This window comes from Galeopterus variegatus, unplaced genomic scaffold (assembly GCF_000696425.1).
Source record: "Galeopterus variegatus unplaced genomic scaffold, G_variegatus-3.0.2 Scaffold1461, whole genome shotgun sequence".
In the NCBI taxonomy this organism is placed as follows: Eukaryota; Metazoa; Chordata; class Mammalia; order Dermoptera; family Cynocephalidae; genus Galeopterus; species Galeopterus variegatus.
Window position 1 is genome coordinate 80,103 of NW_007727572.1, and position 26,984 is coordinate 107,086.

The 26,984-nt window shown below is 35.1% G+C and overlaps 2 protein-coding genes across 2 annotated transcripts in view; both read left to right on the forward strand.

Annotated features, from left to right (window-relative positions):
• Window positions 1-24,228, forward strand: part of ZCCHC4 (zinc finger, CCHC domain containing 4) — a 51,987-nt gene extending 27,759 nt beyond the window's left edge. The window contains exons 6-13 of the mRNA XM_008577210.1: window positions 3,792-3,864; window positions 8,017-8,167; window positions 9,699-9,799; window positions 16,766-16,887; window positions 17,140-17,215; window positions 19,315-19,366; window positions 19,872-20,016; window positions 23,540-24,228. Coding sequence (XP_008575432.1) covers window positions 3,792-3,864; window positions 8,017-8,167; window positions 9,699-9,799; window positions 16,766-16,887; window positions 17,140-17,215; window positions 19,315-19,366; window positions 19,872-20,016; window positions 23,540-23,675 — 856 coding nt within the window. The 3' untranslated portion in view covers window positions 23,676-24,228. The remainder of the gene's footprint in view (window positions 1-3,791; window positions 3,865-8,016; window positions 8,168-9,698; window positions 9,800-16,765; window positions 16,888-17,139; window positions 17,216-19,314; window positions 19,367-19,871; window positions 20,017-23,539) is intronic.
• ANAPC4 (anaphase promoting complex subunit 4) overlaps window positions 23,718-26,984 on the forward strand; it is a 41,536-nt gene continuing 38,269 nt past the window's right edge. The window contains exon 1 of the mRNA XM_008577208.1: window positions 23,718-23,773. The gene's annotated coding sequence lies outside the window, so the exon portion shown is untranslated. The remainder of the gene's footprint in view (window positions 23,774-26,984) is intronic.

The following is a 26,984-nucleotide window of genomic DNA, read 5'->3' on the forward strand; positions in this document are numbered from 1 at the left end:
TTGGTAACTGACTCTCATTTAAAGAGAATGAATGGCCAAATTAAATGAATGTCCTTTTGAGAAGTTTTTAAGTGCATACATTTCTGATTGGTTTTGTTTGCGTTATTCAATGGAGAGAATAATTCTTTGTGGCAAGTTTCATTTTAAGAGGGCAATGTTGAGTGATTTTTTATAATTTAAAATATGAATAATTATGCTCTCTTGTTTGTATTTGATGGGACCTTAGAACTGAAATCTCTCTGGCCCTGCACACTACTCCCAGAATGTTTTGGACAGGTGTGCAGTGCTGAATTTTATATAAATCAAATTTTATGTTTTAATTTTTAAAAATGACTATTTTGTCTTTGTGAAGCAATGAAAAAATATAAAGACTAGGTTAAAAAGGGATTGTATGTTCCATGGCTCATACTCATAAAGCAGTGCAGAAGAGAAAACCCTCTAGAGCTGGCCCGTGGCTCACTTGGGAGAGTGTGGTGCTGATAGCACCAAGGCCCCAGGTTTGGATCCCTATATAGGGATGGCTGGTTAGCTCACTTGGGAGAGCCTGGTGCTGACAACAACAAATCAAGGGTTAAAAAAAAGAGAAAAAAAGAGAGAGCAAAAACCCTCAAATGATAGTTGACCTATGGTTGTACTATTATTGATATAACTTTTTTAAATTAGTTATTTGAAACTTAAATAGGAAGACATATCTGTTTATTAATGGTAATTGACATTGCCCCGTAGTTTTTGGAATGTTCATTATTAGTTTTTGGAATGTTCATTTATAGTTTAAATATTTTTCAGTTATCCAAATCTTTTGTTTATTTCTGTAGTGCAAATTTATATTTTATGAAATCAGCAGATGTGCAAACAGTATTTTAAATGATATTAAAAGATATTTTACTGAAAATGGTGAGAACAGCTGGTTCTTCCATCTATGCAGAACAAAAATAAATCTAGATAGGTTTCGATTATATTATGGAGAACATAAACACAATTCCCTAATATTAGAGGCATTAAGACATAAATCTTTATAGCTGCTATTGATTAAAATAATACTTAACATTTTAATATATGCTATGTAGTTGCTACTGTATTAAGCACTTTGCATACATTATCTCATTTATTCTTACCAAGTCCTATGAGATAGAAGCTTATTATTTTTCCCACTTTGTAGATGAAGAAATTGAGGCTCAGAAAGGTTAAATAACTTACAAATGTTACAGTTAATAAGTGAGAGACCCATAGTTTGAAACTAGACCATCTTGACTATAGAGCCTGTGCTCTTAATCACAGTATAATAGGAAGAGGATAAACCAGGGCTGTCCATTATATTAAATATTCACCATGGATGATCAATCAGTTATAGGTAGCAGTGGTTGAGAGTAGAAATATAAGCAAAGAAGTACAATTATCATGATTTGGTTCAAGAAGTCATATAAATAAGGATGTTTCCTTGATATTTTTCAGTTTTTCCACTAGGTTATGAATTCCAAAGCAAGATGGTATGGTTCATATTTGAATTATTTATAATAAAATAGTCAAAGTTCAAAATTCTATTGAGATAACAAGAAGGTTTCCATAGTATACAAAAAAAAATGCAGAAAGCAGCAAGAAAGACATTACAACTTGTATCCATAAATGGGGAAAACATACAGACAATACAAATACAATTAAGGAATATAGAAAACTCAGTCTTATTAGTAATCAAATAAATGCAAATTTAAACCATAATGTGGTATGAGTTTTGCCTAGTAAATTAGCAAAAATTTATAAATTGTTAATACCCAAAGCTGGTACTCTCATTAATTGCTGATGGCATTTTAAAGTATTATTTTATTGGGGAAAGGACAGCCTCTTCAATAAATGTTGCTGAGAAAACTGGATATCCATGTGTAGAAGAATGAAACTAGACCTATACCTCTTACCATATACCAAAATCAACTCAAAATCAATTAAAAACTTAAATAGAAGACCTGAAACTATAAAACTCCTAGAAGAAAACATAGGGGAAACACTTCAGGATGTAGGACTTGACACAAAGACTTTACGAATAAGACCTCAAAAGCACAGGCAACAAAAGAAAAAAATAAACGAGATTATATGAAACTAAAAACTACTGTGCAGGAAAGGAAACAGTCACCAGAGTGAAAAGACAACCTACAGAATGGGAGAAAATATGTGCAAAGTATAAATCTGACAAGGGGTTAATATCCAGAATATACAAGGAACTCAAACAATTTTTTTTTTCCTTTTTGTCTTTTTTCGTGACCGGCAACGGATCGCAACCCTCAGTGTCGCGCCCGTACCGGCCCGGGACCGGCAACGGGATCGCAACCCTCGGTGCTGTGCCCGCACCTCACTCAGCCAGTGAGCAGCCAGTCTGTATGTGGGATCCGAACCCTCGGCAGGAGCGCCGCCGGTGTAGCAGTGCGCTGCCGGGCCGGCCCCTCAAACAATTTAACAGCAAAAAATCCCAAATAATCCAATTAAAAAGATGGGCAAAGGAGCTGAATAGACATTTTTCAAAGGAAGATATAGAAATGGTCAATGGGTAAATGAATAAAAGCTCAACATCACTAGTCATCAGAGAAATGCAAATCAAAACCACATTGAGTTATCATCTCACCCCAGTTAGATGGACTATTATCAAAAAGACTGAGAATAACAAATGCTGGCAAGGGATACCTGAACTCCTGTGTTCATTGCAGCTGTGTTTACAATAGCCAAGAGGTGGAACCAACCTAATGTCCGTTGATGGACAACTGGATAAGGAAATTGTGGTATATATACACAATGGCCATATTTCAGCCATAAAAAGTAATGAAATTCTGCCATTTGCAGCAACATAGATGAGCTTGGAGAAAATTATGTTAAGTGCAATAAGGCAAGCACAGAAAGAGAAATACCACATGTCCTCACTCATGAATGGGAGCAAAGAAATAAAGATGACAGTAATACGTTGAAATTTCACAAGGTGGGGGAGGGGAAGGAGGTTAAGGAGAAATTAATTAGTGAACACAAAGAATGATTATGTTTTGCAATGATGAATATGCTAATTATCCTGATTTGATCATCACATATTGTACACAAATACCAATAGTAAACTCTGTACACCACAAATACATACAATCAATTATGTTGCCTTAAAAAAAAAAGTATTATGTTAGAAGAATAAAATATTTCAATCAGTAAATAAATATTCTTTCCTGGCACTAATTCAGTAAACACAAAATGCACATACTTCTTTTACTCATATTAAGAAGCATATGTTATTAAAATAATCTGCATTAGCAAGAAAAAGTTTATTAAATACTGTTTTTTGTTAACCACAGAAAAAAATAATTAACAGCTGTTGAGCAGAAATGTTGACTTAGTATTTTCCTTAGAATTATTAACCATGAGAGATGTATTTTAATTGCCAACCCATCGCAAGTTTAAATTGCATAATTATTTGTCAGTAACTGATTGTTTATGTATAATCTTCTGGTCCATAGGAACATGTATGTTTTATATATGAGTATTATGTAGTTTTGCCACTGGTTTATTAAACTTGGGAAACTAATTTAAGTTTGTTATTTATTCACTGTTACAGATTTCCTGAAATTTTTGGAAAGTACTTATTTTAAGGTACTTTAAAGTACTTTAAGTATTTAAATACTTTAAAGCACTTTTAAAGTATTTTAAAAAACTAAAGAATAATGAAATTTATTTTAGTAAAGGTGTGATTTCATAGTTTTAAAATTTAGATTATATTTACTGTATAGCTGTGACGGGGCAAATAACTCTAGTAACAAATTATTTTACAGGTATTCACAGTTTTATATGGAAGATAGCTTTTGCCATTATAACATGTTTAACCATCATTTCTTTGATGGAAAGGTAAGAATTATGATCATTATTTCTTTCTTCTCTTTTTCTGGAGTAACAAATTCAGGAGTACTCCCTTGGTTGTTTTTCTAAATTCCCTCAAAATCAAATTGTGGCTATTCTGCCATTTATTGGTATTTATTTTTGTTCATTCACTGAGTGTTCACTTAGCATCTACAAGTGATTTTGTTATTCTCCTGTCATGAGTTTTTACTGCTTTTTGGGTAAAGACCTACATTCTTACTAAGCCCCATGGGGCTTCTCCGGCTTTTATCTACAACCGGTCAGAGACCTTTCCACTGCAGGAAAGGCCCTGCTGTTCCCCTGGCTTCTTCCTCTCTGCCTTGGTAAGTTCTACTCATTTTTCTTCTTTCTTTATTTCTACTCATCTGTCGAAGCTGTACTCCAGGTCACTTCCTCCAGCCACCCCTGACCCCTGATGAGGTCAAGTTCTCCTTTGTGGATTTACCATACTGTGATTAAATGCATGTGTGGGGGGTGGGGAGTGTATGGAAAATCTCTGTACCTTCTTCTTAATTTTGTTGTGAATCTAAAAGTGCTCCGGAAGAATAAAGTCTTAAAAAAGAACAGTGGCTTAAAAAAGCTTCTTTCAATATGATGTTAATAATGTCACTGAGAATAAACAATGTAGCAGAGCAAGAACAGTGGCTTAAAAAAGCTTCTTTCAATATGATGTTAATAATGTCACGGAGAATAAACAACGTAGCAGAGCTGATATGTCTGTACCTAGATTAAGCTCTTTGTCATTTTACAAAATAAAATCTATTACCTGTATATAATTTTTTAAAAATTGTGAACAATGCTTACCTATATATTGTGCTCTGAGATATTAGCTAATGATAGGATGAAAACCAAGGAAGACCATAAAAATAAGTATTTAGGAAATAAAAACGAATATGAAATTGTTGGTTGGGATTGAAAAATGAGTCTCCTGATTTAGTAAGTGTAGCATTCCTTCCATTTGAAGAAATTTAGCGTTAGGATATATATTTTTCAGCTGTGATAGTCATTAAACCCAAGTATTTAAATAAACAGCAGTAAGAATTAGGAGTATTTAGGTCCGGCCCGTGGTTCACTTGGGAGAGTGTGGTGCTGCCAACACTAAGGCCACGGGTTCAGATCCCTGTATAGGGATGGCTGGTTAGCTCACTTGGGAGAGCGTGGTGCTGACAACACCAAGTCAAGGGTTAAGATCCCCTTACCGGTCATCTTTAAAAAAAAAAAAAAGAGCAATATTTCACTCGTTCCCAAAAGGTTTACGTGGTTGATAATCACGAGGATTTGAGAACTGATTAGATGAATGTAAAGGAGAGTGGGTTGTTGAAAATCACTTGGCAATGGATGATGATGGACTTCTCAGCTGGAACAGTGGCAGTGGGAGAAAGAGAGGGAAGAAGTAAATTCTGTAGGTATTTCGCAGATGGAAATGAGAAGACTTATGGAAGTGTACTTGGGGAGAAGTCAAAGCTGACTTGGTGGTGTGGCCTGGATTTGTATTTTATTCTTTAAAACAGAGGGTAGGGAAGTTTGGGAGTAAAGTTTGGAAATGTGGAGTTTGTGGGGCTGATGGGGTATTGATGTGGGGTGTCCAGTATGGCCACTTGACACTGTGGGGCCTGGAGTTCCACGGTGAGCACAGGGCTGTGACATAGAGAGGAAGCAGTAGAGTTTATATCACTACTTGATGCTGCCATCATGGGTTAGGGTTGGTTTTCTGTTTGCTTGTTTGATTTTAATACCATACCATGGTTTTGCTTTTTATTTTGAACAGCAGAGGCAAAACAAGAGCAAAATTACATTTAAATACTCAATGGTTGGCTAGCAATTTTATATATTTTTTAGAAAGTAACATGTAATTAGCCTTTTTCTAGGAAATTCTGTGTAACTTAATATTGAAAGTTTATAGAATTACCTTTTAAGTTTCTGGAATAATGGTTGGAAGAAGCTGCCAAGACTGAGCTCCACATTATCTTTCTCTGAAGAAAACAGCCATGCAGTTCAGGCTTTCCTTACTCTATTTTAGCAGCAGCCTCTAAATAGCACTGCAACTGTAGAGATTGATCTACAGAAAACTATTATTTTAATGATTTTACTATCTGCCCTCTAGCTACTCCTTGAGTCAAGTTTTTCAGTAGAGATTTACCACCTACTCATCAATCACTAAGTATTTAGGTGTCTACTTGGTACCCGTGAGGCTGTCCAGAGTGCTTTGAAGAATAGAAGACTCTGTCTCTGCACTTTACAGTCCTCTGGATTAAAAAGTAGGACACAGGATTTTCTCATAGCAAACAATACAGTCTTTAAGGTATTAAAAAATGTCATATGCCTTAATGGTAAAGAGGGTTAAATTAAATATAGAGGATGGCTATTTAAAATGCCAAGCATTTTTTTTATTGATAACTGAGATGAAGGAAAGAATCGAGTTACTGTCAACATTGGTGGCATAAACAAGCATCTCCTTCCCATAGGTGGTCAACATTAGGGCCCTTAGGGCCTTTATGTCTTTGATTCTTCCCTGGAAAAAATATTAATGTTTTTAAAATTAGTTTAGAAGTTTAGGCATCATTTACCTGCACAGTCATCCCTTGACATTTGTGGGGGATTGGTTCCAGGACCCCTGTGGTTACCAAAATCCGGTTATGCCCAAGTCCCTTATATAAAGTGGTGTAGTATTTGCATATAACCCACACACATCTTCCCGCATACTTTAAATCATCTCTAGATTACTTATAATGTAAATGCTATGTAAATGGTTATTATACTATTTTTTTATATTTTTTTCTATTGGTTTTCCCCCCCAATATTTTTCATCCATGGTTGGTTGAATTTGCAGATGCAAGACCCACTGATATGTAGAACCAACTATATATTTTCTTTTTTCATTTTTAACTCAAAGGAATTTGAAGGTTTTCAATATCATGTTTGTGCTTTAAGTCCTTGTTCATGTAAGTAGGTTAAGTAAGTGCCAGGCAGTACCTGAAAAATAATTAACCTTCTTGACACACCATCCCCTATTGTAAGAGTTCCAGTAGAAGTTAAAAAAGACTCTCCTAGGGAAAAAGGATTGGGGTGTTACAGTTTTTCTCTCATCAGTTGTGTCTTCTAAATTGGTTTAATAGTAGAACAATATATATTTCATTATAAAGTACATAGAGGCTTATTAAAGTTTAAAAAAAAGACTCTCCTAGGGAAAAAGGATTGGGGTGTTATAGTTTTTCTCTCATCAGTTGTGTCTTCTAAATTGTTTTAATAGTAGAACAATATATATTTCATTATAAAGTACATAGAGGCTTATTAAAGTTTAAAAGGCCATTAAACTTTAAAATCTTGTGCTGTTTTATATACTGTAAGTGTTGATTGACTCTTATAGATGAATACTTGAGAACAACTTCCAAGTCAATAGACTGGAGATACCATTATAGATTTATCTCTTATTAACTTCACCCAAAGCAAAAAATGATAAATATCCTACTTAATGTTAACTTTGCAATTACTAAAAACTCTTAAATCAATATGTTTTATGGGATAATATGTTAATATTATGTTAAATATTAACATGTTAATATGTTAGTGGCATGGTTTCATGGACTGGATGAGCTTTGTCATTGTGAACTTTCATTTATTACTTACTGTGCATGTTCAAATATGTCTGTCATTTACCTGATACTCAAAAACGTGCATATTTACTGGTAATTTGTAGCTGTTATTAAACTGAATTCACGGCACTGGACAAACAAGATAGGAAAAGAATATCATTCCTCTGTGGCCCCAGGGCTTAGCACTGTCCTAGCTTCTGTTTGTTGAATTGAATTTATCGTTTTAGATAGTTTTCATGGGTAATGAGTTTCTCTCTTTTAGGTTTCTAAGTTTAGTTCAATTTAACCATTTGAAATGTGTAGTCTTCTGATAGTGATGGTGTTTGAATTTTCAATTTTAACAATTGCTTATCAAAGAACCCAAAGATAAAAATTTATGGGGGCTAAGAGAGGCTTCAGGATGTTACTGAGGGATGCTGCAGTGGCAGGATGACTTGGTAAATTTTCCAGTACTAAAAGTGAGACTAAGTCTAATGCATTCTCCTTCAAATAGAATGAAGTGCTTCTCTTTAGTCCTAATTTAGAAATGAATTTTTATTTGTTCCAGGCTGCCCTTGAAGTATGCAGAGCATTTTTACAGGAAGATAAAGGCGAAGGAGTCATTATGGTGACAGATCCTCCTTTTGGTGGCTTGGTTGAACCTCTGGCTGTTACATTCAGAAAGTTAATTGCTATGTGGAAAGAAGGTCAAAGCCAAGGTGCATAATTTATTATTTACTGCAAAATAAACCTGTATCTGTGTATCTACTTCCTGTCAAATATCATCTGAGCTCAGTGAATCAGAGCATTGATAGTATATGTACATGTTTTGGCTTCACTTTTTAAAAACAGGCTTATTTGATAGTGTTGCAAACTTTATTATCATGATACACTTTCTGTTATCCCAATCATGTGCCTTTAAAATGGCTTGTATGTAAAATATTTGGTTTTGGTGGTATAATGGGACTTTATGAAGAACAGCAGTGAACTGTTGTCATTAATTCAATAAAAATTTACTGGGTAGGTACTATGTACCAAGTACTCTGTAGGTAATACGAATAGATTAGTGAACAAAGCAGACACCTATCTCTGCCCCATGGACCTTGCATTCCCTGTTCATAAAGTCTTGCTCAGAACTCTTAGAGTACACCCAGCCTCAGGCCCAGAGCTCTAAACTTTGCCAAGATGTGAGTGTGGAGTTGGACAATTAGTAGGCTAATTGTGGTTACCAGTGACATGTAGATTCCCAGCCCTAGAAGTGGGTTAATGGCTGAGGGGTATTATTCAGTTTAAAGTGGCTTAGGACTTCCAAGTATATTATATAATTATCTAATTAGTTGGTTTTTAGATACAGTTTCTAGCTTGCCAGTTGATAAATGTAAGAGTGTCAGGAATTGTGTGATCAAGCTTTTTCTTTAATTGTGCTATATAAGTAGTGTCCTTTGGGGGACAGAATGTAAATGAAATCTAAAACATGACTCATATTGTTAAGTATTGCGCTTATTTACTGTTCTTAATTCCACTAATCAGAGTGTATAAAATCAGTGTTACTGGGTAAGCAATAAAGCTTTGTGGGCTTGAATTTCTGTTCTGCCACCTATTACCTGCATGAACTTGATAGCTTGTGGCTTTGGTTTCCCAGTCTGTGAAATGGGATTATTATATCTAACTCCAGAGGTTTTTATAAGGAGACAATATACAGAAAGTACCTAGCATTGTGCTCAACCTATACTATATGTGCTGTGTGAATAATAGCTATGTTCCTTGCCTCTTATAAAAACTAATTTTGATAAGATTGTTTAAAACTCTTCATAAAAAATTGATTCATCCCTGAAAAGTGTGAGTTGTGGCAGGCCTAGGATTCAGACCCAAGGCCCTCTCTCCTCTAGTCCTGGGTTCCTTATGCTATATCTTGACTACCTTTGTGGTTCAAAGTGATACTCCTTTTTTATTTTCCACTTTTTTGGTAATATCTTTGCTTTTATCTGGACTATAGCAACATACATATAAGGATTACTTCTACATACCTTTTGTAGCTATGTTTAGATATAAAAGAATATTTCCATTGACCTTTGGGAAAGGTCAAGTTGTAAGTGGCACTCCAGTAAGCATTCTTTTTTTCTGTAAGATTTTAGTGTATCGAACCATTGCAATTTCTCCTGTTATCAGAAGCTTTTCAGTTACAGCTATCTCTTTTATTTTTTCTTTAATATCAGTTTCTTTTTCCCCTCCTTTTCTTTGATCCATTAGATGACAGTCAAAAAGAACTACCCATTTTCTGGATTTTCCCCTATTTTTTTGAATCCCGAATTTGTCAGTTTTTTCCAAGCTTCTGCATGCTGGATTACCAGGTATAGTAAATACTCTGTTTGCTGCCATGGTTGGGAATGGATATTCTGCTTAAATAAATATTGTGATAAGACTGTCAATTTTAGTAAATTAAAATACTATGAACTGAGTCATAGGCTGTAGTGGTGGTATCTGAGGCAGGATGGATTATTACATGTGTGATGTACCTTTTCTGTTAAGTCAAAAGGAGAGTTAAATATACTCACTGAAGAGGGGAGGTGCATGGAGCTGGGGCTGCTGAATTCCCCCAACAGCGGAAATGGTTCTAAGTGCCCGTACCTGATGCCACCACATTGGATGTCAGCTGACTCAGGGAGCGTTTCCTAAATGACTGTTGCTAGTTCTATAGTCTTGTTGGGATGGGGAACAGGAAAGGCCGGCCTACAGATGAATATTCTTCACTGGCAGGTTTCTGGAAGAAAAGGACCTCTGCTGTGAAGCATAGACCAATTAACGAACCTGGAATTGGCTCTTGAATCCTCCCCTCTCTACTTATACAAACAGAAACAAAAGTTCAGTCTAAAGCCTGTATTCTGTGCCAGAAACATCATGACCCAACCCTGATCAACACTGGAAGTGTATGATTTAGTGGGGCTGTGACAGTCACAGTGAAACGCTGGTGGCCAGGCCTGACCGGAGAGAAGGGAGGCTCTGAGGCCTCTGATCTGAGGGGGGCCTTTAACCAAATCAAGGATGCATGGATTCACCACCTAGACAGCTGCATACTGTTCCCTAGAACGTGAGAGGAAAAGGAATTTCAGACATGGCCTCACTGAAGTCCGTGGAGTTACCAGCTGGCTCTCTAAGGAAAGCAAGGCCGCCAGCTTGACCATCACAATGAAAATAGCACCTTTTGCTTCCAGTAGCCCAACAAGGCTTTAGGAAATGCTCTCTCTTTAACATATACAGGAGGTACAAAGACAGAAACATAAAGCAGTCGTCTGTCATGACACAAAGAGTTGAGCTCTAGTGGGAACACAATTAAATCTGGAAGCTTCCTTCTAACATCAGCACAAATTAGAGCTGTGCCTGCTCAGAGCCACGGTCCCCACTCCTGTCCAGCCTACCTATCCAGGTCAGCTAAAATTCCTCAATTGGACATAATCAAGGAAACAGCTCTGTCAAAAAAATTTAACTGTTTTCTGAAAGAAAAACAGAATCTCTATAAAATGACAATACACTAAGCTACTTTAATTTTTAAAAAGAATTAAAAATATATATAGAATTAAGAATGTAGACTAGAAAATATCTCCCAAACAGAATGTATTAATTATCAGGGAATATTTTGTACAATTCAAGGTGATGAGTAGGTAAACCTGAATGATATAGCTATATTAGGAGATTGCAGATTATCTAAATCAACCAAAAGACAAAATTTAAAACCTAAAACCTAATAACTATGAAGGAAATTGAGCAAGTTACTTTCAAGCCTTCAAGGAATAGATGTTTAGTGTATATAATTACATGACATAATTTTAAAAGGTTATTTTCTGAAAGTATGTAGCACAAGCCATTTTAACTTTGACTTCTTGATCTGTGCTTCAGGCAAAATCCACATCCTAAATCCTCTTAAATCTGGTTTACTCTTCTTTTTAAGGCATCCAGTTGTTTGTTTCTTGTCCAAGGGTGGCTTTTAGTATGGACATTGGCAATGTAGAGATAGCTGACATATCCTAAAGATGTTAACTAAGTAAACTGGTTCCAGTTTCCAGCAGCACTTGCTGCCTTTGGCTGTGAATAATCGCCTGGTGCAATACTTGGCACATAGTAGGTGCCCTACAGATTTTGAATGAATAATGGTGAAAGAGTGTGAACTCTGGAGCTGAAAAGGATCTGGGTTTTAATCCTGATTCTGCCATTTACTTAACCTCTCTTAAGCTCATCTTACCTGTTAAATGAGCGTAGTAATATATCTGTCTCATGAAGCTTTCCGAATTTTATGGGATAATGCATGAAAAGGCTTAGCCTAGTCCTTAACACACAGCAAGAGTAGAGTAAAGGTTAAAGGTTATTGCTGTTGGCATTGTTGTCACCACCACTGTCATCATCATCATTTAGATAGTCTCAAGGAAGGGGTAAAACTCTTCCTCGGGTCCTTTTTTTGTACAATATCTGAGATGTTAAAATTGCATAACACGGGTCGACCCCATGGCTCACTCGGGAGGGTGCGGCACTGGGAGTGCCGAGGCCGCGGGTTCGGATCCTATATAGGGACGGCCGGTGTGCTCACTGGCTGAGCGTGGTGCGGGCGACACCACACCAAGGGTTGTGATCCCCTTACCGGTAAAAAAGAAAAAAAAAATTTCATAACACAAGGCCCCTCGGAAAACTGTTGCATTCACATTTACAGAAGAGTTTTCACTATGGGTAAGAGTTTGAAATGGTGAGGAGCAAAAGAAGTGGATCCAGAGTATAGTGGCTGCAAGAGGCTAATGTGGGGTGACCACCACTGCTTGCTTGGGCAGTCTGTATGACTGGGAAAGGACTTCTGAATATACTGGAGTTACAGTGTTGAGAAATAGTTGCAAGGTCCACACTTAGAATAATTATACAATTCAATGCGTTGGTGAAAAAAATGTTCTGATTAGGTCATGTGTAACTGACAGGGTAAAGATAGTTATTTCAATAAAGAGAAAGCCAACTTTTGAAAAGAAAAATGAGAATAAAATCTATAAAACCAAACAAATCCAAGTTTTTCATGATTTCTGCTAAAGGTAAGAACAGTACTGCCCCTCCTATGCCCATGTTAGAGAAACTGATTTCACTGTATCTTCTCATGCATTTATAAACCTTATCCTCTTTGATAATTTTTCTATTTCTTTTTTATTTTTTGAAAATTTCTCTGGACCTATTATTATTATTATCCTTTCTGAGCCTTTTGCTTTCTTCCTTTTCTTTCTCTTGATACTTTAACTTCATTTTGTGGTACTATTTTTTCTTTTATATTAGCCTTTGTCATCAAATGAAAAATTTGAAAGTCTCTCTTCCTCCACAGATCTTTTCCCATAGACCTTGATTAGACTTTTTTTCTGATAAGATCCCAAACCACAATGCAGGAAAGAAAAAAAAACCACTATATCTCTTTATCGGGCAATATTTTTCAGGTTAAGAGGAAGGTGGATATGCTGCAAATCTTCATAAAATATAAATTATGTAGACTCTTCAGTGATAAAGCACGTGATGAGTACAAAATAAAGTAGTCATCAGAGACCTAGAAAACCAAGAGTTTTATTAAGGGTAGATTAGAAAGGAAGGATTTAATAATGAATAGAAATTCTGATTTAGAGTGAGAAGGCTGAGTCCTAGCACTGCCTTTTAGAAGCTGTTGAATCTTAGGAGAAGTCACTTTGTTTCTCCAGGTCTGTTTCCCTACCTTTAAAATAAAATGAGTGAACCAAAAAGGGGATGGCAGATAAGATTCACTTTTAGTGCTAAGCCTGATAAATTGGTAGTGACTTTCTGGAGGATTTGTTGAGAATCCCAGGCCCAGTGACAAAGAGTAACATGATTGATTAGTCCCAGGGGCAGAGTCAGGGAGTGGTGGTGCTGGAATCCTTTATTTACCATATCTGAATTAGATGATCTCACATCCCTTCCACCTAGAACATTCTATCCTCTCTTGTTTCTACTTAGTATGGGACCCTTGTCTACAGAGTGTTAAAAGTAGAGCTCTTTGCTTTTGTCAAAGCTATTCCTTTCTAAAAGTCAGCCTGTATAGGAAACTGGTTTTCGAGATTAATTTCACAGTCAGAAATGAACATATTTTAACAGAAATTTCTGGGAAATTATTGCACATTACAATGGCAACAAAAATTCTTGAAGTTCAATCTGTAATAAACATAAGATATTTAGTGGGCTTGATAAGGGGATAAAAGGCAATAAGATATATATATAGTAATTTTAAATTAGAGGTTACATGGAATATGGGTATATGACTAAAAGACCTATTTAGTGGGCTTGATAAGGGGATAAAAGGCAATAAGATATATATATATAGTAATTTTAAATTAGAGGTTACATGGAATATGGGTATATGACTAAAAGACCTTATTGCTGTGGTAGAGGCTGGTCAATGGAGCTGAAGAATGCACTTAGGATCTTTTGCATATACTAAATTAAATATAACACAATCCTTAGGGAGTTATGGAAATATGAGTACTTTGTTTTACTTAATCTGTGTTTCCTGGCATGATACCTGAACATAGTAGGTACAAAATAAACAACTGTTGACCTGAATGTTTTGGTCTCATCACATAACTTCAGTTTCATTCTCATGTTATAGAAGACATTTGCGTATAGATAAAATTAAAGTTAGGAATTGCAGAGATTTTTGTGCTTCCCCTCATTTCTATACAGTACTTCATCACATTAATCAGTTCCATGGGAGAAATTTACTATTTGAAAATGCCTCTCATCATCTTTGTGAGTGAAATGTCAGGGATAATGATGGGAAAATGGTGTATCAGCTCTACCACTAGTGATAGGCAATTTGCAAAATTGTGTTTGCTTTACAGCACTTCCATAGCAGGTTTATTTGTGTGGATGAAGCTATGAAATATGGATGTATGTTAGAGGTACATTAATTTACCCTAGCAGCATGCACTTTACATACCATATGTTTATAGTTAATTAGCACAACAAACCCGCATTTAAAAATAATAATAATCTCAATTAGGTTATGCAAAATCAAGCAATCAAGTACCTTCCTGACACATACATTCTCCAACTCCTTGGGTAACCATAAAGACATTGTTCCCCCCCCCCTTCCATCTGCTATCTATTATATTGCATAGAATATTCCATGTACTAGAAGTCTTTCTAAAAGACTGTTTTCCAACATCTGAAAATCTTTAAGATTCTCTTGGGAAGAATTTTTTTTCTTATGACACTCGTAAATGTTCAAAATATCTTTGTTAAATTTAGTAAGGTACCATATATTTATCGAGTACACAGAGGAGCACATTAGGGGAAAAATTATGAATTTAAATCATTAAAGCACTATTCTAAGATAATTTTGAATTGAAATATGTTTTTGTGTCATAGCCTCTAATAGGTAACATATATTTATAGAATTTTAAAGTTGGAAAGAAACATAGAGGTGACCTAGGCTGACTTCCCAATGTCATAATCCTCTCCACTAAATTCATGACAAGCAGTCATCTAGCTGCACTTGAATGCTTTCAGCGAGCAGGGTCCTACAGCCTTACAAGGTAACGCAATTTATTTAATAGCTCTAATCGTTAGAAAATTTTTTCACTTTCAGATGAAATATGCTCCCCATTAACTTCTCACCATTGGTCCTAGTTCTGTTCTCTGAGGCAATAAAGGATAAGTCTAATTTCTATCCCATATGACACCCCTTCAGTTATAAAACAGCTATCAGATCCTCCCAGTGTTCTTTCTAAATGAACACTCCCAATTTGTTAAACTATAAATCCTATTCATTCCCATTATTTTCCCTCATACTTTCCTTGTCAGGATACCACAGTTCCGAATAGGCCGACTGTGAGCCTGTGATAGGACTGTGGACTTAACCATGCTGACAGCCAGATACCCCTGGGGGGTTTTCACACTGTCTCTTGGGTGTCTTCATCCTGTACTTAGTTTTTCCTCACTGCTGAACCTTACTCATGAATCTTCCTAAATTTGTTCATCTGTAAATCTGGTAGGCATTGGTGATAAACTAGACAGGGCTATAGACAGAGCCTAGGAAACTGCCATTAAAGGCCTCTCTTTTCCTGGCCATGACATTCCTTACATTTTTGTGATTTGATTGTTGAATAGCTAGCTTGCAAGCCAGTTCTAAGTTCTTACGTGTATCTTGTTTAGAATCTAAATAATTCATTACAACTTATTTGAAAGTTGGATCCACCTGTATTGACCTTATAAAAATCTCGTGGTATTCTTGGGGATAATGTAAAGCAGTAGTTCTCAAACCTTAGCATGCCAGGAGGGCTTGTTAAAACACAGATTGCTGGGCCCCACTCCCACAGTTTGTGATTTATTACGTCCTAGGTGAGATGAGAATTTGCATTTCTAACAAGATCCTAGGTAATGCTGCTGCTGCTGATGCAGAGACCACATTCTGAGAATTACTGATCTGAAGAAAGATGGATTTAATGGCCTGGTGGACTCATAGGAGGCTTAAAACCAAATTAAGAATGTGTGTGGATAATAGGCTGGAGGAAGAGATGAAAGCAAAAAGCTAATAGAAATGCTTGTCAGCTTCAGTTTACTTTCAAGATAATCTGCTGAAACCAAAAGTTGAGTTAGGAATCTTGAGGAAAGAGGTAGATGTTTGAAATAGTCATTGTAGGGACAGCAATGTAGTTGTGAACCTCTCTTCATCTCCATTCTTCTGCCTTATGCCAGGCCCTGAACTAAGTGTTTTACGCACATTATCTCATTTACCCTTCACAGCAACTATAAAGTATCAACAACCTCCTTTTACAGATGAGAAATACGTAAACTTGCCACAGGTCCCATAACAAGTAGCAGACCCATCATCTGGCCCCCGGACCTGCGCTCCACTAAAATGAGAACAACTAGTGAGTGGTGGAGGCTGTGCTTAGAATCAACAGACATAAGCGAACTTCACACACAACTATAGAAAGCCCCCACCAAGCTAGCACACGTCTTCAAAGGCATAATTTTTTAACTAAAAAGTTAAATTCTTAATTACATAATAGACTTTCGTGTAGTTTGTTGTATTGGATAAGAGATTAGATTTGTTTCCTTAATACTAGACAACACTAATTTGTCATAACACGTGAAATTTCACTGCCATAGACCGTCTCTGAAGCTGTTGATTAATAAGTAAACTCTTGCCTTTAAGAATTTTTTGTTCAATGCTTTGGTTTAACTTGTATCTTGGCATCAGCTTGTTCGTTTATCGTTTGAAGAATCTTAATGAATGTTGACTCGTTTGAGTGAATTTTCTTTTGCTTTAATTTTTTTTAACTTTGTAGGTAGATTATGACAATCATGCACTTTATAAACATGGAAAGACAGGTCGAAAACAGTCTCCTGTGCGTATTTTCACCAACATTCCTTCCAACAAAATAATCCTTCCTCCTGAAGAAGGATATAGGTAAGATCACAGTGGGACTTTGAAATACACGAATCACTGAAAATAACATCACATATGTCTAACATTAAACGTAAAATGCTTTTAATATTGAATCATATAGTTCTTCTGTTGATTTTAAATTTAGTCCATAATTTCATATCAAATTGAATTCTGTTTACGTCCAAGTTTTGTAACAAGTGCCTTGTAAATTTTTATCTACTCTGTGAATCTCAATAGATACATATAGCTGGTTTTCGTTTCTTTCCTCTTTAGATTTTGCCCTCTCTGTCAACGGTATGTTTCTCTTGAGAATCAACACTGTGACCAATGTAATTCTTGCACATCCAAGGTATAATTTTCTTATGGAATGAATTTTTATTTAAATATATCAGTTTTAGTTTACTAGTTTTATTACATGCTAGTGTTATTTTGTTAATATAATTTGTATTAATATGTTATCATTTACTAATTATACTTTAATTCAATGCTTTATTTGTAATTATATAATTATACAAATACTTAATTGCCTTTATTATTTGGATTCATTTTCATATGGCACTGTATGACCGTTAAAATTATGTGTGTTTCAAATTAGGCACTAAATGAGTGCTAAATTTATATGTGTTGAGGGCAAAATTATGATATTTCAGATAAGGCATTGAACTATTAGATACCATCTCTGTTCTGATGAAATAATAATTGAGGACATGTATTGTGCACTTTTTATGTGCCAGGCCCTTTCCTTAGAGCTTTACATGGATTAAGTCATTTAATCCTTAAAACAGCCTTACTAGGTAGGTGCAGTTACTCTTCATTTTTTACAAATGAGGAGGAACTACAAGGGACGTACCTCCTATGTATTTTTTAAAGCAGTTTTAGGTTCACAGCAAAAGTGAGCAGAAAGTAGAGAGATTTCTCATATACCCCCAGCCCTGACACATGCACAGCCTTCTCAATTATCAACATCCCCCAACAGAGTGGTACTTTTGTTACAGTTGATGAAGTTATATTGACACATCATTATCACTGAGTACATAGTTTACATTAGGGTTTACTCTCCGTGTTGTACATTCTATGGGTTTGGACAAATGTATAACAACATATATCCACCATTTTACTGTAGAATCATATAGAGTGGTTTCACTGTTTTCACTAAAAATCTCCTGTGTTCCCTACCCCCTAGCCTCTCACAACCACTGATCTTTTTATTGTCTCTGTAGTTTTACCTTATTTAGAATGTCTTATAATTGCAATCATACAGTATGTAGTCTTTTCATATTGTCTTCTTTCAGTTAGTAATAGGCATTTAAGCTTTCTCCAAGTCTTTTTTTGGCTTGATGGCTCATTTCTTGTTAGTGCTGAATAATATTTAGTTGTCTGGATGCACCAAAGTTTGTTTACCCATTCATCTACTGAGGGACGGCTTGGTGGCTTCCAAGGTTTGGCAGTTGTGAAAAACCTCTTATGTTATTTTTTAGGAAGGTAGGATGACTGTAAATTTGCTTTGTTTCTTTTAACTAAATCCAGTGAGAAAGAGCATGTGATGTTTAGTTTGGCTATTAAGCAGAAATTATTCTCCAAAGAAAAGGCTGTATTTATGTAAATATTAGAAGTACATTTTTCATAAGTATATAATTTTATTACTGGTTATATTTGTTTTTAACTATGGTAATAAATCTGATTATGTATATTTTCAATTAGTTTAGAAATGACCTGTATTTTACATTTTAAAAAATGATGCTCAGCTTGTATAAAGTTTAAAACTGAGGAAAATAAAACTTTATTATTGAGAGATGCACACATAGGTGGTAAAAGTAAATAAGAGCAAGGAAATGAGCACCACAAAAACCAAAATAGGTGTTAATTCAGTGGGGTGGAAGGAATGCTGTGATTGGGAAGGGGGTCACATGGAGAAGTGTCTAGGGGGCTGGTAGTATTCTACTGGTGGGGTTCATCAGCAGTTGCTTTATAATATGAATTAAATTGTACATATATGTTTGTATGCACTTTTCCAGATGTGTTTTGTTTCACAGTTTTAAAACTGCTCAAACAGTAACCTATAATCTATCATCTAAATTATGTAAAGTTCTCAAATATGAATTTCATTAAGGATTATGCAGTACAGACTAAGTTGTGAATCATTAATTCTCTTGAAATTTCATTTGAGTCCTCCTTTGTGTAGATGGGTTGCTTGAACTGGAGTGGGTTTTCAAGATCATTTAGATAAATCTCCTAGTTTTACAGTTAAGGAAATTGAGGCCCATCAAGGAGCCATTTGAGTGGAGAAATGCATAAATTAAAAGCAAAGTATTTAATTGTGAAGCCTAGGAAAGGGAGAAATAAGGAAATGAATAATTTACACAGATTTTAATAAGGCATTTTAATTTTTAATTGTGGAAGTTGGTTTTTAATAACAAATTAAATATAATTTAAAAATTGTTTTTGTAGGATGGCAGGAAATGGAACCATTGCTTTCTCTGCAAAAAGTGTGTGAAGCCTTGTAAGTATTGAGAGTGTTTGAGAGCCTATGAAAACATTTTAGAGATTTTCTTCACCTAAATAGGATTTTTATTTATAAAATAAAAAAAAACTAATGTAGAGACCTGCATTCACTTATTTGCTTTTTAATTTTTACTGTTACCAACATGTATGTTCTCTACTTCATAGGGAGAGATGACTGCTAACCTCTTTCAGGGTGGCATTTGGTTTGACTTATTTTAATAGGGCTTTGCGTCACTTAGCCACCCTCCATTGTAACAGGGACTGTCAACTCATGACTCATTGGAAAAGGGCTGAATGTGTTGCCACGTAACAGAGAGAAGTTAGCTGGTTCATGTGGGATTCCAACCTCTTCACCTTGGTCTCTTTAGCCAAATTATAACTGGCTATGCAAACCAGCCACAATATTTGAAGTAAACACTGTTCATGTGTCCTACCTTCAAAGTCAATAAAATGAAAAATCATATTAAATGAGCTTCTTCTAAAACTTAATTTTTATTTTACAGCCTGGATCCACTGTCACATTTGCAATCACTGTGCTGTTCCAGATCATTCTTGCAAGGGCCCTAAAGATGGCTGCTTTATTTGTGGCGAATTAGATCACAAACGCAGTACTTGTCCTAACATCTCCACATCTAAGAAAGCTAACAAGTTAGTTGAATTCTTTTGTTTACTAGAAAAAAACTTTCCTTGTGTGCTTTGTACGGTAGCAGCCCACAAAAGTATGCAGCATTCAGAGGATTTGGAAGTGCTAAATTAATTGTTACTTTTACTGTTCTGTTATTAATGGCATGGATAGGGGAGAGATGATTTGAAGATGAGTCAAAGAGCTTACTTTCCAGGAGTTTATAGTTTTACATGTTAAAACACGAAAATAACCAAAATATGAGGTAGAAAGAAGTGATTAACTTTACCTTCTCTGTGGTTCACATGAAATTATAATTTGGGGGGTGAGAGTTTAGGCTTTAGTAAAGGACATGATATTTAAGGTAGGCTGCGAGGCACAAATCAGATTAGACATTTGATGGCAGGAAAGGCTGGAGAAGCCATTTCAGATTGAATGTAGCATGTAATTCCACACTAGACAAATTGTAAAATGAAGTAGTTATTTCTTCAAATTACATCACATATTAAGAAAAATATTTAAACATGCTTAATACTTAAATATTTAAAATTTTTATTATGTTTTTTTCTGAATGTTTTTATTTCTCTTACAGTATTTGGTATTTATTATAACTCAGAGCACAGTTATACCAATGACATTAGCATATTTAGAAAAACTATTGCTATTTTTTTTTTTAACTAAAAGGGATGATAGGGATTAAATCCTCTTGTTTTATTGATAAGAAAACTTTACTTAATGTCACACAGTTATTAGTTGCAGATTACCAGGTAGCCAAATTTAACATTACATGAAAATGGAGATTAAGATAAAAATTTTGAGTTATCATGACTTGTGATGAAAAAACATCAATTAGTAGTAGAAGTATCTGATGCTTTAGATTATATTAGAATTATTTTCCAATTGTTTTGTTTTGTCATTATTTTTTTCCATTAAGGCCCATCAACTTGAATTCTATCTACTATTTAAGCTGCCTCTTCCATAAATTTACTCTACTTTAAATAATTATTTCAACTAAGAATCCAGGATAAAAGTAGAATTTTAAAAAATTAACTGAAGAGGCTATTGAAGACTCATATTTTTCTTAGAAATCTTCAGGAATAGAATACAGCCTAATAAACTTATTGATGTGTATTACAACATTTACAGTATAATTCTGGGTGGAAACAGGAGTTAATAACATGGTCAGCCTTTAATTCTGTGAACTTGACACATGGAAACTTAATTTGCATTTTGGTAGTATGTTGTAGGCTCTTCATTGCTTCTTAAATAGTCCCAGCTAGTCTATGAGGGATTCTTCAAAAAGTTCATAGAAAGATTTGTATTATCTTTTAATTCTATTTCTCCACGAACTTTTTGAAGTACCCATGTATTTGGTAGTAACATATTGTTTTCAGTGGGGGAAATCGTTTGGTATCATTCATTACTAGATTTTATCAAGTTCAGTTCAAAGGGCAAATCCCTTGACATGTGGTATACCTGATAATTCTTAAATAGTATTTGTTTCTTCTCTCAGGTAAGTCTCCTAAACTCCAGTTAACAGTTACTGCTCTCAAAAATTTTTAATAATGAAACTGGCAAGGCAAAATTATTTTTTTCTTTACAACAGTAAAAAATAATATTAATAGCCTTTTTAGCATACATGGCATAAAAGGTCTTTCCATCTTATGCTTTTTTATAGCTGTCTTGTATTCATTTGTTTTCCTTAGTGTTAATTTTCTTTTGGTCGTGAACTGGAATGATGCTGGCTCCCTCTTGTGGTTAAAGCTCATTTTATCAGTTACATAAATACTTGTAATTTAGAGGACACATATTAGGTCAATTTAATTTTAAGGCAAAATAAAACAATTAGTACTAAATCAGTTAATCACAGTTCAAAGATTTTATTTCTGGAAGGGTTTGTTTATTCATATTACAAATGAATATTTTCAAATATTTTCCTTCTGTTTTTGTTTAGTGAACCCTGTAGTGAAATCTGTTTCATTTTTAGCCCTGCTTGAATGGACAAGGCAAAGAGAAATTTGTTTACATTTTGTATACAGGTGCACATGGCTTCACTGACTTTGCCATTAGAGATTATACTATATACTTCATTAAATTTGCTAAATCATCACTTATCAGGAAATTATCCTACTTTAAAAAAATGGCCAGAGGGAATAAATTTACATAACATGGGCAAAACAGTATAAAGATGACTTTTATTTTGAACCGATAGGGTATCCCAGTCCATAGTGCAAAATCTAAATATGGAAGAATGTGAAGTTGTGAAGCAAAATTCTGCATAATGGGCATGTGGAACTATTAATAATAGCTACTATTTATTGAGTGATTATTATATGGTTAGTATTTTACATACCTGAATAATTTAGAGTATATGATATCCAGGTTATTAAGAGCACAGGTTCTGGAATCAAGCTGGTCTTTCTCACTGAATGGTTATAGGATTTCATAGCCTCAATTTCTTCACCTGAAAAAGGGGAGATGGTGGGTGACATCTGTCTTGTCTCAGTCTCCCAGCTCCTTGAAGTCAAAGAGTATGCCCACTGATTTTTGTATTCCCAACACATGACATATATCCGAGTGAACAAAAAGTGAGGCGTAAGTTTGAACCATTAAGGGATTATATAAAGCTCTTTTCCCAGGTTTTGTCCTAGGAATATCAAAAATAAGCTTTTCCCTCTGAAAAGCTTGTTGTGGCTTATAAGAGGTGAATCTTATGATTGATATTGCTGGGTAGCCAGGGGAAGTTTCCAGGTTTGCCAGTGCCATTTGGCCCAGCCCGTTCATTGGTTGCAATGTGACAGATGGCATGATTCTTCTAGCTTGGAATAAGTGAATGAATGGAGCAGCAATCTTTCTAAGCCACAGATCATCTGGAACTTAGTTCAGAGAATACTAAAAGCAAAGGATCTGTTTTGTCTGGTGTGGCTTAGTGTTTTTGGAGGGTGAGTTCCAGCTTATTCATTCTGAAGCTAGTCTTCAAGAAGGTAAGGACCACAAAACGTGAACATCCTGTGTGACACTTGTCAGGACTTTTAGAACTACTGAGAAAAGGAAAACTAGCTGTAGGACTTATAAAGTGGGCCCTTTCAAGTGTTGTCAGTTTTTTCCATTGTTTTGTTTCATTTTTCTACCTCTGTTAACTGCCAATTGTATCAGTCCCTTTCCTAAAAAATGTGATTCAGTGGTTTGCAGATTGAAGTGCTGAGCTGAGCACTACAGATGTTCCAACAAAACAAAACAAGCAAAAAAATAACCAAACAGACTCATTGACCTGGCTATTTACATACACTGTGGTGTGTTTGCTCCCAATAGCTTGTTCTACATCTGTAATAATCATCTTTTTAAAAAATTTACTTTCTCAAACATTTTGCTTGGTCAGGCCTCTATTTCCTTGTTGTTATAGTTAGGATACTGAGGGTTTATGCTTACAATACAGTAAGTTCTTTCCCTTCTATTTTCTCATTTGGTTAGCTAGTTAATTAAACTTCAGCAAAATTACATAATTCATTTTGCTCATTCCATAAAATAATTTAGCACTTTATTTTTCAGAGCTGTCAGAAAGCAGAAGCAAAGAAAAAGTAATAAGATGAAAATGGAGACCACTAAAAGACAATCCATGAATCATACATCTGTTACAAGGAAAAAGAAAAAGAGAGAAAGAGCCCATCAATATCTTTGCTCTTAAATGTCCAGTGACTTGAGAATAAGAAAGATTTATAGTCCAACCTTTGATGCTATTTTCTGAAAGTGCCACACTGGACTTAAATTCAGTTGCTTTCAAAGGTATGCACCTATCTAAGCTAGATAATAGGCAGGTAGCATTTGCTGATTCATAGTCTCGTCACATGCCTCTCTGGAGAATTGGGGAGTTGTTCCATCCTTAGCTGGCTTATTAGTGCTCTTTGCATGCTTTTATCTCTCTTTAAATCTCTCCCGATCATATTATTTTAAACTCTTGTATCTGAAAAATGGGCATACAGCATTCTTTTGCAGATGTCAGAAGAAAATGAAAGTGAAACCTGTGCAGTTAACATTGGACATAAAAGCGTTAATTTAGATATGAACACATTTTATGTTAAATATTAAATGGTGGTTTGAACTCCATGTGAAAAGAAAAGTACAATATACAATCATTTTAGACTGGATCTGAAATGTGGAAAGAATTTTTACAAAGATACTTTAACGATATAAAGATTTAATTATAGTTACCTTATTATTAAATATTTATTTTTCAAGTACTTTGTGCAATTGTCCTTTTATGGTATAGAATCACTTAAATGTTGAATGAATGAGACATTTAGAATTATGACTTGCTGTGTCATGTCAGTGTCTTTTAATGTATGCAGTAAGTTCATCTCTTTATAAAAGTAGCTAGCAGAAGGCAGGATAGCTAGTGATTAAACCCCGCATTTCTATCCTAACACCTCCTGTCTGTATGGCTTGGCTAGGTCATTTACTCTCTAGAAAGCCCAGTTTCTTCATTGTTATAATGGGGAGAATAATAGCTACACCTCAAGGTCGTTTTCGTGATTAAATATGAAACACATGTGCCTGACTCTCAGTTCTCCTGTCATCAGTGAGCAGTGTTAACAAATGAAGACTACTACTGAGGCCTAATGGTAATTATCTGTTGGTTCAGTAGCATAGCACTGAAGGGAGTAGTTTAAACTCCCAGAACAAACAGTTCATCGCCCCATTTCTCTGCTAGATGTCTGATCTTATCTCCTTAAGATTGAATAGTTTTGAATGACTTATATTTGCATAATGACTTTTGTTCCCTAACAACTGTTTTAGAGCAGATTTGCAGGCATCTGTGCCTGGGGTTAGCTAGAGCCCTGTGAATAAGGTAGAGGAACTGCACCCCATGATTTACATTCCAGGTAAGTTAGGTCTGTTTGCATGATGTGGAATACTCAAGCGTGGGCCAGATCAATGTGGTGGTGTTGCTGTACACCCAGAAACATCAAAAGATGAGTTAAGCTCCTGGATTTAATAAGCATCAAGAAACTCTTCTCTTGACCCCTTTGTTACATGGATTGCTATGAATGATAGAAGGGCAGATCTGGAGATGATTGGATACGAACTTTGTAAAATCATTGTGTGAGTTCCCCTCTCTGATTAAGCAGAAACTCTTCTCTTGACCCCTTTGTTACATGGATTGCTATGAATGATAGAAGGGCAGAACTGGAGATGATTGGATACGAACTTTGTAAAATCATTGTGTGAGTTCCCCTCTCTGATTAAGCACATTTCCTGACTTTATGGTGTCCACCATACCATGATAAAATGTATTGAAATCTCTGAAACTCAGACACCTGAGGGACCATGGCTTCTGAAGAATTGGGTCCTGATGGCCAGCAGTTATCATCATCATCATATTTTCTTAATTTTAAGATATTTTCAATTGTAAAATATACCATTGATTTTGTCATAGCCTTTCAGGGGGAAAAAAAGAAGTAAAGCTTCATTAATTATACATATTATTTTTACATTATCTGAGTTCAGATAATTGATTTTCTCAGAGAATAAATTAACAGGTAGAATGTAAAAATGTGTCTCTTGAAGTTAGTGTGATGGGAGATGGGAGTCAATTGTTCTTATCAGAAATCTGCACATCTGAACATTAAGATACCTACTCAGAAGAGCAATAGAAGAAAATCCCTGAAATTTGCCAGATAAAACTTTCTAAGCTTTTTAACAGCTAAATTTCATTCTGTTTCTTGCTTATGTTACAAAATTTAATCAAATACAGAGTCATTTTGTACACCCTCGATCACATTTCAGGTTTTCTATATTGGTCCTATATTTAGACTAACTTATTTCTTCAGGTATGCCCCATTCTTTTTAACCTATACCATTGTTCTTCATGGAATATGGCCCTCCATATAGCCATCTATTGAAATCCTATGGAGCCTTCAGGCCCTGGCTCAGGTCCCATTCTCTTCTGGGAAGTCTTCCATGAGTCCCTGGTACTAACCAATACCTTCTTCTTTGAGCCCCTTAGCATTCTGCACCACATTTGGAGCACTTTCACATATTATTCTGTGATTATATTTACAGATTTTATTTCCCCCAAAGATGTAAGTTTGTTAATGTCAATTCCCATTTTATCTATTCTTAAGTCTCTTGTGCCTCGTAGGTGCTCAATAAAAATCCAATGAAAGAATGGAATTTTCTGGAGGCTTTGTAGGCATGTCTACATATGGAGAGGACTTGCTCTTTTCTGTTTTTTTCTAAGGCTTGAGAAAAGGAAAACAGACTTAAACAATATTGGAAGGGATTTAGAGTCAATATGAGGACTATCCTAACAGTGACATTTTAAATGTGGAGGTATACTGTGTGAGGAAGATTGGTAGCCTTATCTGGAAGTCTTTAAACTTAGAATAATTCAGTTTTCTGGGTTACTTAAAGAAAAACATTTGAGTTGATATCTGGTCCCTTCAAAGTAATCTATAAAATACTAGACAGGCAAATCAAAGAAAATTAAAAGCATCTCTAATCCTACCACCCAGAGATAACCACCATTACAACTTCCCAGTCTCTTCTTTCAAAGACTTGCATAAATAGGTATGTAGACAGACACATGCTAAAATTTCCCCAGAAAAATGGAATTGTAAATACATACTGTTTTGTGACCTACACTTTTTCATAAATATATTGTGAGCATCAATTTATATCTACAACAATAGTATCATTCTTCAGGTTGGATATACTATATTTAAAAAAATCAGTCTCCTATGGTTGGACATCTAGGTTGTTTGCATTTTTTCACTATTGTAAACAACCCTATGATGAACATGCTAATAACCAAATCTTTTCTAATTTCCTTCAGATAAATACATATTTGTTACATACTATATTTAAAAAAATCAGTCTCCTATGGTTGGACATCTAGGTTGTTTGCATTTTTTCACTATTGTAAACAACCCTATGACGAACATGCTAATAACCAAATCTTTTCTAATTTCCTTCAGATAAATACATATTTGTTACA